The sequence below is a fragment of the Pelobates fuscus genome, chromosome 10, assembly GCF_036172605.1.
Source record: "Pelobates fuscus isolate aPelFus1 chromosome 10, aPelFus1.pri, whole genome shotgun sequence".
NCBI classification, from domain to species: Eukaryota; Metazoa; Chordata; class Amphibia; order Anura; family Pelobatidae; genus Pelobates; species Pelobates fuscus.
Window position 1 is genome coordinate 64566119 of NC_086326.1, and position 14700 is coordinate 64580818.

Consider the following 14700-nt stretch of genomic DNA (forward strand, 5'->3'; position numbering starts at 1 on the left):
CATTGCATCAGAAACGTAGTTTTAATAAAATGATTAACACCTTGGACACCATCGAAGAAACACATTGCAGACCATCGTGTCTTCAAGTCCGAGTGTAAAAGTGGTTTATATATGATATATCATGAACAAACTAGAATAAAAAATAAAAAAAAAAGTATAATCTTCTTTCACTCAATTCTGTTACCAGGAGGGTGAAGAAGCCCATTGTGGAAATTAACTAGTTAAATAAATGTATCAGTGTAGAAGACTAAGTAATCTTTATACTAAATAAGGGATTTAGTAAGACTTGGGTTGTGACCCTCATGCATAATATAGACCTAAAGCTCCGTGCTATCATCTTACACAGTTACACTTCACGGTATAATGTGTACACCTTTTCCAGGTCAGTCCTCATTTTGGACACTGCACATTGCTTCTTAACATCATTGTATGTTTGAGTAAAGTTTTATATTTGAAACATTTTTGAAGCATGCACTCCCATGTCATACTTGCATCACCATGCTTACACATTCTGGCATTGCAATTCAATAGGGTTTTTCTCAGTCCTATGTAAACCTTCTCTATGTACAGTTCCTTGCGCTGTCATGGTTTTCTTCTGCCATCCAATAGCGCATTCTAAACCATATGTACTTCTTGGACCCAGCATGTTCCAGACCTTGTTTTTGTTCCATATTCTGTGTACTTTTGTTTTCCTGACCTCTGGCTTGCCTCTCAAATTTTCTTGAAGGGCCTTTTGGCTATCTGTTTATGTTATGTTAAGTGCAGTCAATCCTAAAGACAGGTAATGTGCTATGACCCTTTTCTTTACCATTTAGATTTGCGTTTTAAGGTTTGGTCTGTCTTGGCACATGTATAGTGTGGTCCATAATCTACAAATAAACATAGAAAAGTCTATCTTGGCTTTTTATTGGTCAATAGATTGGCCAGGCTAAAGGGATTCTTCCAAATAGGGTTTAAGACTTAGAACGCACAAAAAAAAACTGTGGGTGGGGAGACACTAAATGCTCCCATATCAAGTTTGTTTGTTGTCTTCTGTATTACAACTCCTGTTCCACCCAATCCAGGTGGGGCACCACTTAACACACTTTTATATTTATATTTTAGAACGGGTAGTATTTGTGCCTAGGGTTGCGCAGGGAGTAGGTTCAGCCATATATAATGGAAACTTTACTCAAACTGATATCACTTCAGCATTTGATAAAGTGACATTAATTGTGTAGTAAGTTATCCAGTTTAAAATATGTATACTGTTGTGCTGCTAAGGATGAGAGCTTATTAATAAAATAAAACTATACTGTTATACAGCACACCTGTTTTGTTTGACCAATATCTTGCGATATTGCCAACATTCTAATCTAACTAGGGATAAAAACCTACAAAATGAATGTACAGACTTCTGTTCTCTAGATTCATAGTACAACGAGGATGGTATTGTGTTGGATTTTAATTTGTTCTTGAAGACATTACTTTAATAAAAATTAAATCAAGCCAAAACAGATAAAGGATCCAAAAACACACATAATACATTTTTTTTTTCTAATCAGATAACTGATTGTCAACTGTGCCATGAAGTAAAGAAAATGTGATAGTCATGTTTAGTAATCCTGCATCTATTAATTACATTCCAGCAACATTTCCGTATGCAGAAAAAACATTGCACCGCTCTATGCATTCTTACTGCTTCAAAATTATTCAGCTAGCCAACATTTTTAACACAAATAAGAACTTTGGCCTTCTGAACCAAGACTTTCCACAAGTCTGTAGGTAATAATGCTCTATTAATTATTTGCTAGTTAAAAAGATAAAAATCCACCCACAGAATCTATAACTTTCCAAATCCAGTCATTGTTACCAAGCAGGATGTATTTTCTTTTTTTTTTTTTCGATATCAATATCAGCGAGGTACTGATGATGTCCTCCTAAGCACAGTGAGTACGAGATCCATATCTGAACGCCCTGTCATACTTGGGTACAGATTTTTAAGAAAATTAAAAATTGCAAATGAACAAGGGAGGATGGGAAGATTATATTCAACTCATTTTCTAGTTCACTTCACTATTTTGTTGCTATTCTCATATATCATATTGTGGTTTTACCTCTGTTGTGTACACATGGCCTTAAAGATAGTTTATTAAAACATAGCAAAAAAATAAAAAATAAGTTATACATTTCCACATATTGTGTCCATGCATACCAAGCACTTCCCGAAATAAGGCCAAATTGGCCATAATTAGAGCTAGAAATGTCAGCATTCTTTGTAGATGTTGGCACGTCTGATGATCCTGGATGAGCGTGTACTGTTTATATTTATTTATTTTTCACATTTTATACTTTTTTGTGTACTGTACTTTTTTTCAATGTCCCCGGTGGCTGGCAAATAACGATACTAGTAGTTTGCTGTAGGCTGCTTATTGGGGTCAGTGCAGGGAACAGCCTATTTGGGGCATTGCTATTTTTGCCCTGCATTGGAGGGAACTCATTGGTGCATTATACCACTCATTGATATTGCTTAGCTGTTGACTACGTGGTTAAGTGGGGGGCTTTACACTTGAACACTTTTGTGTTGGCCAACTCATTAAATGTATTGTGATTTTGCAGCTCAGTTACCCCTTAATCTACTGGGACTGGTATGGTGATCTTTACCCCTCTCAGATACTACCTAGCTTCATTAAAATCTCCTAGTGGTCAAGCATGGGTATTACACTTTTTATTATTATATATTGGGTTACTTTCAATTAGACTGCAACATATAGATTGATTATTGCAGCACTGTGATAACAAGGACCCCTGGTGACTAGAATTGGGCATTACACATAGGGGTAAGTTTATACACATATATATATATATATATATATTAAACGTGAATATATTTTATACTTTTTGTCATTTCTTTTGTGAAGTTCTTGTTCGCCACACAATTTAATATTATTGTACATAGATGGCTATTATGACTTTAATTTTTTTTTTTTAAACAAATCCAATAAAGTTATCTTTCATGTATTACTTTTTTGTATACTGCCAGATTTTTCTTTTCAATTAAGTTTCTTATATTGAAGGGCTTAAACCCATTAGTTGAGTGGATAAGCAACGTAGACTCTAGGAACTTTTTTTTTTTTATTTCTATTATTGTTTTTTCACTTATACATTTACAACATTAGTGAGGTACTACTGACGTCGTCCTAGGCACAGTGAGTATGAGATCCACATCTGGATGCCACCTTCATACTTGGGTACAGACGTCTAAGAAAGTTTAAAAATGGCAATGGAGGATGGGCCGGGTATAAACATATAATTTTTAATTCACGTCACAATCTGTTGCTAATCTCCTATATCATTTTACAGTGTTACCTCTGCTGTGTACAAATTACCTTAAAGATGGTTTATTTAACAAAATGTAGCAAAAAAAAAAATGAAAAATAAGTTGTAAATGTCCACATATTTGGATGTGTCTGTAAAACATATTCAAATGCCCATGAAAACCAAGCAATCACAGAAATAAGGCAAAATGGGCCATAATTTGAAATCGAGATTTCAGCATTATTTCTAAATGTCTACATATTCTTAATCAGGTTGATATTTTTTTTTTAAATATCTTTAAGGTAACAGTTATGGAATTTGCCAAGATTTGTACGTTTTAATACAAAAATGGATTACTGTGATTGTGATGGGAATTTTATCAAGCAACACATTTTTAATCCAAGTCTGTGTTCTTAACAGGAGCTGTTGAGCGAGTTAAGAAAATTAGAGACTATGCCTTTGTGCACTTTACCAATCGTTCCGATGCAGTTGAGGCGATGAATTGTTTAAATGGCAAGGTAGGACAAAAAACGAAACATGTTACTTGGTTTGTTTGTTACTGTCTATTTAGTAGTTTTATCCCCTCCCTAAAGATATGCCATACTCTGAACATCTACAGTGAGATATCATTTTATAATTCTACCCTTTATGTTTTTCAAGCCCTTCATTGGAAGCTGCTAAATACTGGAAATGAGGCATGCTTAGTGATCAAAATTGTGAATAGTGATTGCTAAATGAAACTTTGATATGTGTCTAAAGAACAATTTAATGGACATAAATCTCAGAAAGTTTTATTTAGTGATCATTAAATTATTTTCCACAGTAATAGTAATACACTAGACCCCAAAATGACGAGGGTAAAAAAAATACTTGTAAAACCTGTCATTTGTTTGTTTTGTAGCTTTGTTAAAACAAACAGACTAAGAAAAACAATATCATTATGGTTTCTCATTTTAGGTTTACTTTGTGTAAACCAAATAACTATTTTACCTTGTGCTCCTACTTCCCGAGGACTGAACATTAAGGAAGATAAGCCTATGGTTTTAAAATGTCTCACCATGTGCACAAAATAACTTTTTAATTTTCTGCTCAATCTCTCCCTTTTATATCAAGTGAAATTATGTTTTGAGTTATTTTTGCTAGTTCTTTCTTTGTTATATTTTTAGCTAAAGTATTGGTTCTCTTGTCTGTTGGTGGAAAACTATTGCAAGGCATACATAATAATAATGTTTTATTTTGTTAGTTTATAGATGGTTCTCCCATAGAAGTTACCTTGGCCAAGCCAGTGGACAAAGATAGCTATGTAAGATACACTAGAGGAACTGGAGGAAGAGGAGGCTCAGTACAGGGAGAACTTACATACACAATAGGTCATGTGTATGACCCATCTACTGCCTACCTCGGAGCTCCTGTTTTCTATGCTCCTCCACCCTACGCTGCTGCTATTCCCAGCCTTCACTTCCCTCCTACAAAGGGATATGTCAGCAATCGTGGCCTCATTCGACCGCCATCAGTTAGAGGTAACTAACCCACAGAGTATAAATAATATCAAACCCCATAATGCGCAATAAGACATGGTGTTTTACATTAATTGGGAGAATGGCCAAAGACAATTTAGAAAATTGAATTGCATGTATTGAATTCTAGTGAAAGTGTAATTTAGAAAATAAAATCCCAATCAATCAGTCTCCTCTGTAAAGCACAGTTACTAACGGTAATCTTAACAAACACTCAATTACTGTAAATGTATCAAAATAGCATGACTGGTGGGCACAGGGTTGATGCTGATACCCCACGTTAGAGCGACTTGCATTACAAAAACTAGAAAGGGTATCAAAGGTTTACAGGCACACACAGGGACAGGCACACACGGATGTTGGTGATCCATTATGGGAGGACAGACTTTCCTGCTCTCCAGTTATTGTTGAATAGCAAAATACTATGGTTTATGAGAGTCAGTTAAGCAATTTTTTTTCAGAAATGGGGACGAAGAGGATGGCGAACACTTAAGCCATTGAACACGTAGTTCCCCCTTTGACCAAAATTGCAACTCATGTCAGGTCACAAGCATAAATTTGGGAGGATCGATTTTGTTCTACGTAATCACACTCCTCACCTCATTTTGCCCACTCCAGTATTTTGACTTTCCTATCCACTGTGGTGTTTAATTCTACATACTAGAACATATCACAGGCCCTTCCTTCCTGCATCCAGATAGAGGGAAGGAAAGATTGCTATTGTTTTTAAACAGCAAATATTGCAATCTCCTTTAACCCATTGATGACAAAGAGTTAATTCCATTGTAGCATGACTTCTAGTCTGTCAAGGAGTTAATCTTGTGTGTAGGCTTTGAAGAAGAAATTAAGCTTTTTGAAAACAATATATTACCAATGCTCTGCGTGGCGAAACGTTTCTTTTGTAGTGTCAGGTAATCAAGCCCAATTCTTTATAGAACTTAATTAGAAGGGCCCTTGAAATCTACACAAACATAAGCATAATAATTTCATCGCTTCGGTCAAGATTATAACTTACAAAAAATATTGAAATATATGATTTAATTTTTTTTTTATAATTTGTGCATGAATGTAATAGAAAAGTAAGCTCAACACACACACAATTAGTATGAGCCAAAGAGGGCACAGTCTTCCGATCTATAAGGTTGGCAATTGTCAATGTTCTTAAGGTAGCAGATTTGATGTACTAATTGTGATAAATCAGAACATTTTAATTCTCTTCTCATGAGACTTGGCATCCCCTCACCCTGATTATGATGTTCTTATAACTTTGTGTTTTGGGTCACTATTAAACTGTAGAGAAAACAAATGCTCAACTAGCTACGACCCTAGTGGAATTGCTTGCCTGTGACTTATGCTCTAAAAGCCAAGGTAGTTGACATGAAAAGTGGATTTCGTTACTTTCAACAGCAAATCAATGCCAGACTTTTAACATTCACAAGCATCTCCCCTAAAAAATAATGATAATGTTTACAGATTTCATATTAGAGGAAAGGAAAATAAAAAAGTGAAAGAGAGAATGCACATTAAAAACATAGAAAGCTGGGGGGGGGGGGGGTGGGGGTGGAGGTGGGGGGTACTAGGAACATTTGGTGTCTTCCAAATTTATTTTAACGGATGTGTGTCCTATATCTTCATGGGTTTTCCAGTTCCCCTTACAGTATTTTAGTTCTGTGTGTGTTGGGCTAACTTTACTTTCTTTTATGAATCAGGGTGATTTTCTGCTGATTTGATATAGTTTAATGCCTTTTTACATTCCTAGAAATTTACATGAGTGTACCTGTAGGGGCTGCGGGAGTTAGAGGACTGGGAGGACGGGGATATTTGGCGTACACTGGCTTGGGACGTGGATGTGTTGGATATCAAATGAAAGGAGACAAGAGGGGAGATGAGAAACTCTATGACATTTTACCTGGCATGGAAATCACACCAATGAGCACTGTTGCTTTGAAGCCACAAGGCATTAAACTTGCGCCCCAGGTAGGTGTCTTCATGTTATGCTAGGAGATATTATTAAGTGTCATGTCAATGTTAGTATTTAAAGTGATTGCAGTCACCATAATTAATATTTTTTTTATTTTAATTACATATGAAATAATTAATAGTCTCCTCTTGTAACGGAGTAGTGATACACAAAGACTTCACAAAATATACAATGCCATCTTTGGATGCATGTCACCAGCATTCTGTACGTGCTGACGACAGACATCCAGTATTCACAAAACTTACATTAGACATCCTGGAACTCTTGTTTCGAGAATGCTGTTGGAGATGGAGTCACACCACCAGTATGAAAAGGAGTTAAACTCTGTAAGTGCAATGCCCAAATACACAATAAATAAAAATCACAATTTAGTAAATATACGCCCCATGAGAATAAGCATGCACTTAATTATGCATTATTATATCAATCACAGACTTCCCAATGAAGCTCAATGAGAAGTCTTGCAAGGCAGATGCTCTAGTTAATTGCTGTCTTTTGAGTTTAGCTCCACTGAGCTAACCAAATAAGGAAGTCATGGGACTGGTTGTATGCTTGAAAGCCATTGGTGTTGTAACCAGATTAATTTACAAAGGTGTTAATTTTAATTGAAATCTGCGCTTTTTGCAAAGCTTCACTCATAAAGCTTTTCTGCAAGCTAACGTGCTTCAAAGGTCTGGAGTGTCCCTTTAAACACTACACTACATACAGACTCCAAGTACCATGACCACTTCAGAACTATGAAGTGATCCTGGTCCTTGGGTTAACCTCATTAATACAAGTTCTACAATACAATGTTTTATTCAGAGGTATACTTTCGAGAAAAGTGATAACTCTCATAGTTTTTCTGTTTTTAGTATGGCCCTTAACTGTCTTATTTGACTCAACCATATTAAAAATAATACAGATGATGTTAATAAATAGATTAAAGTCCTGGTTACCATATTTCTCATCCATGGCAGCAATAATCAATATTGCTTCTGTTCCCGCAATACTTTTAAGAAAAACAGGCTAATCACCCATTATCAAATGTAATGTTTCCATAGTGCAATTTCTCAGACCACATCTAATCAAAATGCTTTTTATATTAATTTGTAGATTACAAAGTGCATCATTAGTTGAAGAATAGATGGTTATGTTCTATGTATCTCTATAACAAAGAAAAATTGCAGAAACACAAACATTTACAGTTAATCATTTGAAATGTGATCAGAATTTCAATGTGTCATCCATACAATTTGTCATAGGGATTCAAATATTCTTTTCTGCTACACCTATTTACCTGCATATCATCTTTGTTTAAATATCCAATATTTAAAGAACAAAGACACCATAAAAAGACATTTGTAAATAGAGAAACAACAAGCAGGTATATATCAGTACGGTCGGTGACCGATCAGAGTGCCCATAATAACCGATGTCCAATTGCTGAAATCACCTTTCTATGGGGACGTAAGCATGTACCTTGAGGCAATGGAAAAGGCTGCCTGGTCTGATGAATTACGTTTTCTTTTAGAAAACATGATTCATCAGAGTGTGTGTGTTTCTGTGTGTGTGTGTGTTTCTGTGTGTGTGTATGTTTCTGGGTGTATGTGTGCATTTTTTACTTGGGGCAGAGAACTCAGCAGGATGCACTATGGGTAGAAGGTAGGCTGGCAGAGGCAGTGTTATGCTCTGGGCAATGTTCTGCTGGGAAACCTTGAGTCTTGGCATTCATATGGATGTTACTTTGACAAGTACCACCTACCTAGAGATTGTTGCAGACCATGTACACCCCTTCATTGCAATAGTGTTGTCTTACGGTAGTGGCCTCTTTCAGCAGGATAATGCACCCTGCCACAGTGCAAATATTGTTCAGGAATGGTTTGAGGAACATGACAAAGAGTTCAAGGTGTTACCTTGGATTCCAAACTCCCCAGATCTCAATCCGATTAAGCATTTGTGGGATGTGCTGAAACAACAAATCCGATCTATGGAAGCTCCATCTCGAGATTTGCAGGACTTAATGAATCAGCTGCTAATATCTTGGTGCCAGACACCACATGACACGTTCAGAGTTCTTGTGGAGTCTATGCCTCAACACATCAGAACTGTTTTGGCAGCATGAGGGGAACCTACATGATATTAGGCAGGTGGTTTTAATGTTGTGGCTGATCATTGTACATTTCAGAGTTAAGACAACCTCTAGTGGCTGCCAACCTCTAGGTGCTTTCTGAACTCTAATTGAGTTTTATTCCATGAAATGATGTTGGGGCGTCCTTACACCAATGCTTTCCTATGGGGAAGCTCTAATGTGTACATGGCACTTGCCATGCATGCAAATTAGTTTCTCCATTAGCATGACATCATGGTAGGAGGAGGCTTCGGCACTGGAAAGTGCTAAATCTAAAAAAGAAGTGTGTTTAACCCTTTCCTGACTGGAGTTTGGGATGAGGCCTAATAAGTTAGGGACAGGGCACACTATCGCATTTGGAATACAGGTTTGGAACCATTGTAACAGTAATCTGAATGGCTGTCCAGTCTTGGTTCTTTTTTTTTTGTTTTGCCTATGTATGTTGACCTTAATTTTTCAGGTGGGTTATTAATTCACCCCATTGTTATTCATGAAAAAGATGAATGCTTGTGTATAGTGGGGTTTAGTTATCGGTGACATTTCGTCGCTGTGCATTGATTAAGATAAGATCTAATCCTTTGATGGTTGTCTGCCCGCTTCTTAAATTAGCCTGTTTTATAGCAATTCTCATGAAATGATGCAGTAACTAGCCAGTAATAGATCCAGATCCCGTGTTCTGATTCAAGAAAATAATCTGCTTTGGGTTTAGTAATACTAAATAGTAATGTCTCCACCAAAGAAACTTAAACGTTATTGACAAGAATCCTGGTATGATATCCCACTTATAACTTTATAATTGCCTGTTTGATTTCACCTTTGGGATTTTTAGATACTTGAAGAACTCTGCCAGAAAAACAACTGGGGGCAACCAGTTTATCAGCTACACTCTGCAATTGGGCAAGATCAACGACAATTATTTTTGTATAAGATCACCATTCCTGTTCTTTCCAGTCAAAACCCTGCAATGTAAGTAGATGGGTTCTAGCTATGTCTACTGTATGCATTCCCAGTTTCACCATGCTGTTCCTTTGTAGATTCCTACATCCCAAATTTTGGAATTTGTCAGTGCCCCTTTACATTACTTATGTTGATGTGCTTGATTCAGTCTAGAGTAGCCGTTCCCAACTTAATCCTCAAGTATCCCAAAATCCTGGACTGTTAGGGGGTACTTGAGGATTGGGTTGGGAACCACTAGTCTAGAGGGTCATTTGTATCTAGTTATTCACCAAAATGAGAAGTTCCAATTTTAGACATTCAACTTGGTTATTTTGGTCCTAAATTTAAAATGTACTTTGAATTCACAGAGAATCCTCATTTCCATGGATAACTCTGCTGTAGTATTCACAAAAAGCTCAAAAAAATTGTAAAGATGGAAAGCTTTTTATTTTTTTATTTTTTTAGGACAGTATCCTTCTTAGTTAAACATTTTGTTATCATTGGAAGAAGGACAGAGACAAGCAGCGCCTTAATAGTACCAAAAACTTACCAAATATAGTGTAGAATTAGTTGGTGAGTTCAATAAGAAGAAAAAAATTACATTTTTTTCAGATAGTAATTAGCTCTAAATATATGGTTTTGGTGGTATAATCTCAGCGTATGGATTACACCACCCAAGCGCATATATGTGGAGCCAATTACTAGCTCAAAAAAAGTGCAAGTGTTTTTCCTTTTATTTATCTCACCATATCTGAACATATTACAACATATTTTGTTTTTCTCCTTTTTTTTGCATAGTGAATTTTTCTGATTGGATTTTGAGGATACTTTTAATGTGCTGCTTCCCTCTTTCCCTTTTCCACACCATCCATGACCAGAATGAAAAGGTTTGGGTTTTTCAAGCTGCCTACCTGCACTACAAATTAGTGCTAGAGACCTTACATTTTGTGCTTTTTTATATTTATCATTAAATCTCTTCCCCAGTCATCCTTTTACACCACCAAAGCTTTGTATATCAGTGGATGAAGCCAAAAACTATGCAGCAGAGTACACGCTCCAGACTTTGGGAATACCAGTGGAAACAACTGAACACCAAACAGCCTTTGCCGGTATGAGATGTTATTTAGTATTGTAAATAACATTCCTGTCCCTTTAGTGTCAAAACCACCATCCCATTCCCGCCCCTCCCCCCCTTTTCTGGCTCTGACCCTAAACTGCCTGCATGCCTGAAATCATCAGAAGTGAATCTCTGAGCCAATCACAATGCTTTACTATAGGATTGGCTGAGATTGTCAAGGAAGCAGATCAGGGGCAGAGCCAGCACAAGTCAAACACAGCCCGGGCCAATCAGCATCTCCTCATAGAGATGCGTTGGAATCAATGTACCTCTATGAGAAAAGTTCAGTGTCTGCATGCAGAGGATGGAGACAATGAACAGCAGTACTGTACACTGTGTAGCACTACTCCAGGAAGCACCTCTAGAAGCCATCCGAGGAGTGGCCAGTGGAGTTATCTCTAGGCTGTAATGTAAACATTGTATTTTCTCTGAAAAGACAGTGTTTACTGCAAAAAGCCTGATGGGAATGATTCTACTCACCAGAACAAATACATAAAGCTGTAGTTGTTCTAGTGACTATAGTTACTTATACTATACTTTTGTTTCTGTTTATGTAGCTCTAGCCACACCTCCTCTGGCTGTGACTGACACAGCTTGAATGAAAACAAAATGGTTTCACTTTCAATCAGATTTAACTTAATTTAAAAGTTTGCATCTCATGCTCTGTCACTTGAACTTTAATCACACACAGGTGGCTCTTGCAGGGTCTAGCAAGCTATTAACAGAGCCGAAGATAATACATTCTAAATTAAACAGAATGTGCAATAAAGGAAGTGTAAACATTAGATGAATCTTTATAGGAAGTGTTTAGGAGCCTGTGTCACATGCAGGGAGTGTGTGCTTGATGCTGTATAAACAAAGTTATTTGACTTTTAATGGCAGAGAATTGAGCAGGGGCGTGATCTATACACTAAAACTGCTTAATTAAGCTTAATTTGTTTTGGTGAATATAATGTCCCTTTACACATTGAACAGCAAATCTTTCAAAAAAGCAAATTGGAATACGATGCCTATTTTCTGTTTTCTTTTTGCATTTAAAAAATATAGTGAAGTAACAAGTGGAACCAAATAATGTTTGAGTAAGTCTTTAATAAGCTGATAAGAGAACATTCCAAATATCATAAAAACTACAGCAATCTATAGTGGTTATTATGCCAGGAATGCATTGGTGCCCTCCCAGGCTATGTAGTCAAACTGCAAACAGTTTGACAATTTACCTAGGGTCCAGCGGGCGCTGGTCACAGCCTTCAGGTAAAAGAACCATTCTGGCTCATTGGATGAAAGCATTCTGATGATTTTCCCAGGCAAAGAGCAAAGTCCTTCACCACAGGGCTAGCTCAGTAAGCAAAGCTTCTGGCTCTCCTGCTGGAGGTGCTGGTGCCCAGTGGACCCTGGGTAAATTGTCAAACTGTTTGCACATGGTTTGAATACTTACCATGGGGGGTGCTAGGGCACTCGTGTGCTGTGGTGGGTATGGTTCTTAGAGTGTTCCTTAAAACAAAAGTTAAATGGGCGAGGTGAGGAAAGCTGAAAATGTGCATTGTAATCTTTACTTCTTGATAAATCTCTTGTCTACCATACTTTCAGGATATACCATTGCAACTTCTCCTGCAGCAGTTGCAGCTACACAACTCAAACAAGCTGTGGCACTGGGACAAGATCTGGCAGCTTACGCCGCATACGAAGCTTACCCTGCCTTTGCTGTTGCCACTCGGGGAGATGCCTATGGAACATTTTAATGGTTGCCTGTCCAATTAAAAACTATTCCTGTTCTAAAAGCCAGCTCAGGCCATTGAATAACTGGGTTAATTGTGACGCAATATGAAACAAGTTTTAGTAAAATGGTTTACTTCGTAGTTGTAGTATATTTTCTTTTTAATATACAGGTGGGTAATTCTGCTTATAATCTTTGTGAAATCAATGACTTTCTAAAGAATTGTTTTTCAATAGCAATACCTCCTTTTTAGTAATTATATAGCTTAGCTTAAGAAGATCCTACATTTTCAAGAATGTTTTATTGTTTACATATGTACATGCTGTACACTAAGAAAAAAAAAAACAACTAAATAGTATATCACCGGTTAATATGGATCTATTTGAAATTTGGATTCAATATCTTGTCAAGGGAATATGAACATTATAATACAAATATCTCATTGATCAAGGCATCAATTTTCAATTAGCATTAAACATCTCCCCTTAATCCCTAACAACCTAACATTTACAATACCCTAATCCTAGCCCAAACATCATCCCATATATCAAGTCCAGCATGCAAACCCTAGCCCAGAGTTAGGCAACCTTCGGTACTCCGGATGTTATGGACTATATCTCCCCTGATGCTTTTACAACTATATGGTTGTAAGAGAATTATGGGGCATGCAGTCCACAACATCTAGAGTGCTGAAGGTTGCCTATCTGTGCCCTAGACTAAAAATAACAGGTCACATAAATATAAAGTAGATATAACAAAGTGTGTATTAGAGGAAAATAATCTCATCTCATGGGTTCTGGAGATATTGATAACGCACCTGACATTAAATATTGTTGTTTATATTGTCTACAGAATCCCTCAATGGCATTATTTTACCATAAAATGGTAAATACACACAATGACTTCCAGGATTTTGGTTGTCTCTATCGCATTATACTTAAATGCAACAGTTAAAAGTATCCACTAGGTTTTAATGGTACATTCTAAACATGGTTTCAAAGGAGCATCCTAACATTTAAAATAACTATATTTATTTTTAAGTTAGAGTAGTTCCTTTATAAATTTAGATTTGGGCCACCCTAGGGTGCATGTACAGTGATCGCCAAGATACATCAAACCATTGCTTCTCATAGTCAAGCACTGAATCCAATGCTTCTCACTGAGAAGCATTAGCTGCATTCAGCGTCAGTGCACATAAAGATCTTCGAAAATATAAGGTTTTATAGACAGTCTATCTGATAGCTACTCGAGATGTGTTTTTTAGCCAAATGTAAATATTGCACTTTTTCATAATTAAGATGTAGTGTTTTGTTTTTTTAGTGTGTCCATTTAATGCTACCAGCATTCTACTGGAGGAAAATTGCAGAAGTAATACCATGTAGAAGTCTAAGTCCAAATTGTAAATAGGAATTTTCTTAGGACCATAGATTAGGTTAATTCAATAAATAGAAAATATATTTAGCATTTAGTTTTAAATAAGATGTAAAATTCAGTTTGACCGAACCATTTAAAAAAAAAATTGTATGCGTATATCCAATCTACACAACATATATATATATATATATATATATATAGATATATATATATATATAGATAGATATATATAGAGAGATTTTTTTTATTATTTTTATTTTATTTTTTCTATAATGTTTTATTTTTTTCCTTCAGGGAATCCAAATTTCGCCCATATGTTAGTTCGGCTATGCAGAATTTTTGCAATGAAAAACTGATTCGGGAAATGAATCAAATGAAATGGGTACGAAATTTGGGCAAATATTGTAGTGCAAAATATATACTTAATATGAGTGCAGTACACTAATAGGAGCAATTCCTCACCTTTAGTTCACAAATCAAGTCAGAAAAGGTACTGGGGAGGGGAGAAGAGTAGCAGTAAAAATAAAAACTATATATTTATGAAATATATAAATTGTAAATACAGATTTTTTTTGTTTTTTTACTGCTCCTCCTTTCCCTCCTACATTAGTCAGTTCTTACTTGATCTGTGAATAAAATCAGCTTTTTTTTCCC

The 14700-nt window shown here is 36.3% G+C and overlaps 1 protein-coding gene across 3 annotated transcripts in view; it reads left to right on the forward strand.

The window, feature by feature from the left end:
* Positions 1 to 14191, forward strand: part of A1CF (APOBEC1 complementation factor) — a 50002-nt gene extending 35811 nt beyond the window's left edge. For 2 of the 3 annotated variants that reach the window (XM_063434124.1, XM_063434126.1), the window contains 6 exons: positions 3718 to 3815; positions 4541 to 4817; positions 6574 to 6791; positions 9735 to 9871; positions 10826 to 10950; positions 12546 to 14191. In XM_063434124.1, coding sequence (XP_063290194.1) covers positions 3718 to 3815; positions 4541 to 4817; positions 6574 to 6791; positions 9735 to 9871; positions 10826 to 10950; positions 12546 to 12697 — 1007 coding nt within the window. In that variant the 3' untranslated portion in view covers positions 12698 to 14191. The remainder of the gene's footprint in view (positions 1 to 3717; positions 3816 to 4540; positions 4818 to 6573; positions 6792 to 9734; positions 9872 to 10825; positions 10951 to 12545) is intronic. The other variant, XM_063434125.1, reaches the window with a different exon arrangement.
* Positions 14192 to 14700: the final 509 nt, after the last annotated feature.